Consider the following 4,713-nt stretch of genomic DNA (forward strand, 5'->3'; position numbering starts at 1 on the left):
CGGGACAGAGCCGGGGGGCCCCCACAGCACCCCAGTGCCAGGGCGGGAGGCGGGACACAGACGGGGCCCCCCCATGGCACAGCACCCGTAGCATCAGGACAGAGGCCGTGGCCAGGACCCCTCACAGCACAGCGCCCTGTAGCAGTGGGCTAGGATACAGGGTCTGACAATCAGCTTTTCTACAAGCTCACAGTCACATGCAGTGGAATCTCCTGGGTTTCCCTTGCTCCCCCAGGACCCCAAGGTGACCTGCCGTCTTGTTGCCATGGCCAGGAAAACAAACGAGGCAGACGCCATCGGCGTCCCCGCCCACACTCTCAAGGTAGGCGTCTCCGTCCTGAGTGACATGTCAGACACGTCTCAGCCCAAAGACCTTTACAGGGATCCCTCGCCCGGTGCGGAGATGCAGCCACCTCTGGGGCAGGACACGGGGGCTGTTTATACAGAGATCCCTCGCCTGACGCTGAGTTGCAGTCCCCCTGGGGAAGGGCGCGGTGCAGCATGCAGAATGTAATGTGGCCAGGACACCAAGGTTCCCAGCCCCACCCTTGGGGAAAAGTGTCAGGGAATCGTTCATGCCCAGGATCTCACACTGATGCTGACTTTGAAAGACCTTCAGACAGCACCACACTGGGGTCAGCTCTGATTGTGAGGGGGCAGCACCCTCTACTGAGCCCCCCACCCCGCTCCCTGCAGCACAGCGCCCCTAGCGCCATGCTGGGGCATCGGGGCCAGCGCTGACTGAAAGGGGCGAATGCCTCCTGTTGACCCTCCAACCCGCTTCTTGGGTTTTCATGCTGTCTCCCATCCCAGCACTTACCCAGCCTGCTCTACGTTGTGTGTGAAACCGGCCCGGGTCCCCGCCTGCCAGGCCCATTGGAGCCAACAGCCCCGTTCCTCTCCCTGAGCCAGGTCCCCACCCTTCACTGGCCTCAGAAACCTCTTGGGTCCCTTTGTGCCCCTGTTCCCGCGCGTTGGCTCTCCGGAGAACCCCCTCCCCACCGTGTGCTGGTGTGTTTCTTCCTAGCACTGCTCACCCGGAGACTGGAAAATCTGCGAGTGCAACCTGGGCCGGATAGACGCCTCCTCCAACATCACCATCACCGGGGCGTTGTCGGTTACCGGCAAAATTGAGGTCAGGGTTCTGTGCGAAGATACATGGCCTTTCTCCTCTAGGGGGCGCCATCACTGAGCCAGCCCCAGGGCAGGGGGACAGGTTGGCTCACGGGGGCAGAGAATGGGACATGGGGGCTTTCTCCTCTAGGGGGCGCCAGGTCTGCTCCAGTCCCAGGTGGGGAGACTGGCTGGCTCGGGGCAGGGGAGGGAATCCAAGGCCCTACCCAACCCCCTCAGCACAGAGACTGAGCCCCTCACCCTGGCCTAAGGTCTCTGCTGGGCCCCCCTGGGTAAGGGGGCTCTCCGTTGGGAGCTGCTGTAGAGATTGAACCCACAGCTTCTTGATCTGACAGGTCAAACCTCCTCTCGGCCTGTCCGTAGTGTGGCCCCCGGCCGGGGGACTGAGCGCTCCCCAGGGTTAGCGTCATGGTGAGGTGTGATGGCTCCATGCCCCCCAGAGGTGCCAAGGCAGGCAGAGAGCGCCAGTGAGGCTGTCCTATGGAGGCGGGCTCGACCCATCTCATGCTCTGCCCTCCCATGTGCCGCCTCATGCCCCCTCTCCCCCCCGTGAGTTAATGAGTGGGGGGCCAGGGTGTCTGAGGCCTGGTGTCCTGCTCTCCCTCCAGACCTCCTCCCGGTTCCGGTTCTGCACTGCCCTGTGGTTCACCTTCAACACCAGCAAATATGTCAGCCAGTACAGCGACGAATTCACGCAATCCCAGGTAATGATCTTGGCCGTGAACCCTCCCCCCCCCCCCCCCCATTCCTCCCTGCGAGCTGCTGGTGGGGTTTCCCCCTTACAGCCCCGTCTGCATTTCCCGTTACACCCTGTGTCTGCCCCTGCAGGTCACCACGGAGGTGGAGCTGGTGCACGTGATGAATTACCTCCCCGTATACATAGGCAGCGGGGTAGGGGGGCTGTTTCTACTGATCCTGATCAGTGTCGTCCTGTACAAGGTGAGATGGGCAGGGACTGGCTGGGCGATAGGACCCTGGGTCACTCAGAAGTGGTCCGGGCGCTGACTTTCCCTGCCAATACAATTGCTTAATCTTTCTCCAGCAACATTTCCCCCATGGGATCCCAGAGCCCCATGCAGACATTGGAGGGACCACGTCACCTCCTTAGCGCTCATCCTGAGATGCGTCCACCTCTGGGGTGGGGGCAACACTCTCCAACAGCGAAGGGGAGGAATTGAAAAAGAACCCCATGTCCAGTTGAAACCACAGTGGTGGCCTGGCTGTCACAGAGAGGAGAGAATGGGACATGGGGCCTTTCCCCTCTCGGGGGCACTGGCTCCAATCCGACCCCAGGGCACGGGAGATGGCTAGCTCAGGGGGGCAGAGAATGAGGCACAGGGCCTTTCCCCTCTAGCTCCAATTCGACCCCAACATGGGTCAGAGAGAGTTTCTCTAGTCCCCTAGTCAATCAGTGGTGGTTTTTCCTTTTCCCGGCAGTGTGGCTTCTTCAAGCGTAATTACAAGGACATGATGGACCATGAGCCGGCGGCTGGGAACGGGGCGGCACCTGCAGAGGCCAGCATGGAGGAAAAGGCAGATGAAGACTGTAAGGAGGCACTCACCACAGATGCTCCCAGTGAATGACCAGACCCTCCCTCCCCCGGACCATGGATCCGAGACCTCCTTCTCTTCCCTCCATCCCCACCTGCCCCTAGGACTGGCTCATGCTCAGCCAGAGCCCTGCACTCACCAGCGCCCCCCAGTGGCCCAAAGGAGCATCGCAGCAGCTGTGCTTTTGCAGACTCATGTCTATCCCTGTCCTCGTGGTGGGGTGTGTGTGTGTGACTCCATCCTCTCCTGGTGGAACGGGTGCCCCCAGGACCTGAGCCCACCTCGCCATCAGCCACAGCACAGAGACTGTGGGCTGGGCGGGCCATGGATACCAAGCTCCACTCTCCCCCAGGCTAAGGCAAGGCACGGGGGCAGTGTGTGTTGGGGAGCTCCCCCTGCGCTCAGGGAAGGACATCATTTCTCCAGACCTCCCGGCCAGCGCCTCTCCTCAGCAGCCACCCCATCCACCTCAGCCACGAAGAGGGGACAAAAATCCCAGTGAGATGTGAACAGCATCTGCAGGCAGGTGACCAGCACGTCCCCGGATTAGCGCCGTGCTCACCGAGGGCCTGGGACGGTGCTGCTGGGGAGCCAGACGGGGCATGTAATAAAGCATTTGTGGAGCCAGATCAAGTTAAACAGGTGACTGGGGAAATGGCTTGAATAGTGACTGTTTACTATGAAGCTGGGCCCAGCCCCTACACTGGTGAACTCTCCGTTCCTGGAGCGGACTAGAATGCTCATCTATTTATCTATCGCAATCCTACTCACGCCCTTACCGAGGTATCTGTATTCTGTGAGTGTGCTACACTGTATGCTGATGCTTCCAGCGCGCCGTGGAATCTCGCTTTCCCTGTTATTTGCTTGAGGTGGCTCTTGCTCTCACAGACGCCGGGGCCTCTGAGTAGAGAGGTGATTTTACCTCTGTATTCGGCTCTGGAGCGACCACAGCTGGCATCCGGTGCCCACAATGCCAGAAGGATGTTGATAAATTGAAGCGGGTTAAAAGAAGAGCTACGCAAATGATTAAAGGATTTGAAAACCTGCCTTCTGGTGAGAGACTCCAGGAGCTCGGTCTATTTAGCTTAACAAAGAGAGCGTTCCGGGGTGACTTGATCCCAGTCTATAAGTGGGAAACAAATATTTTGTTAGTGGGCTCCTCAATCTAGCAGAAGAAGGTACAACAAGTTCCAAAGGCCGGAAGTTGAAGCTAGACAAATTCATACTGGAAATAAGGGGTCCGTTTTTAACAGTGAGAGTAATTAGCCATTGGACCAATCAAGGGCTGGGATGGATTCTCTACCCTGCCAATTTGTAAACCAAGATTGGATTAAAAAAAAAAATCTGCTCTACTTTGACCAGGAATTATTTCGAGGAAGATCTCTGACCTGTTCCCCCTCCCGGTGATTTCAGTTGATCACAATGGTCCCTTTTGGCCTTGGAATCTATGCATCCATCTTGCAGTGGCAGGGTGAGGATCAAGAATTTCCTGATCCAGGGAAGGAAAGCTGATCTTCCTTTTGTAATGGGCACAGTCCTGCGGGTGAACAGAGCCCAGCACAGTGAGGGAACCAAATGAGTCCCCTGCCAGATAGCTTCAGCATCAGGGAGGTAAGAACTAGAATCACAAAGAGGATTTAGGAGAATCCACAGCCCTGAGCTGCGGAGAAATAGGCACCTAAAAAAGAGGTTCTCAGAAGCCAACAGGCTGCGCAGGAGCCACCTAAGTTAGCCAGCAGGAAATGGTGAGGGGCCAGATGCCCAAAAGTATTTAGGTGCCGAACTCCTATGGAGCTGAAACTTAGGTGCCAGGCTGATGGGCCAGAGGTAGGCACCTCCCTCCGCTTGGGATTCTCAGCTGTGAACCCTCTCCTGGAGTTAGGTGCCTCAGCCAGGTGAGCCTTTTCTCATGAAAACCCAAAGAGAATGATCACCCCGTGACAGCCAGCTAGAATGAAAGTGTCTAAATATGCTGAAAATAGCCTCCTCTCAAACCTGGCAGAGCGCCCCTCCAGCACACACACCTCG

The 4,713-nt window shown here is 57.8% G+C and overlaps 1 protein-coding gene across 1 annotated transcript in view; it reads left to right on the forward strand.

Moving 5' to 3' along the window:
* Positions 1–3,688, forward strand: part of ITGAL (integrin subunit alpha L) — a 35,582-nt gene extending 31,894 nt beyond the window's left edge. Inside the window, exons 26-30 of the mRNA XM_029913786.1 lie at positions 236–322; positions 1,028–1,135; positions 1,743–1,838; positions 1,963–2,073; positions 2,572–3,688. Of these exons, the coding sequence (XP_029769646.1) occupies positions 236–322; positions 1,028–1,135; positions 1,743–1,838; positions 1,963–2,073; positions 2,572–2,718 (549 nt within the window). The 3' untranslated portion in view covers positions 2,719–3,688. The remainder of the gene's footprint in view (positions 1–235; positions 323–1,027; positions 1,136–1,742; positions 1,839–1,962; positions 2,074–2,571) is intronic.
* Positions 3,689–4,713: the final 1,025 nt, after the last annotated feature.

Source organism: Terrapene carolina, unplaced genomic scaffold (genome assembly GCF_002925995.2).
Source record: "Terrapene carolina triunguis isolate 2854851 unplaced genomic scaffold, T_m_triunguis-2.0 Scaffold926, whole genome shotgun sequence".
Taxonomy (NCBI): Eukaryota; Metazoa; Chordata; order Testudines; family Emydidae; genus Terrapene; species Terrapene triunguis.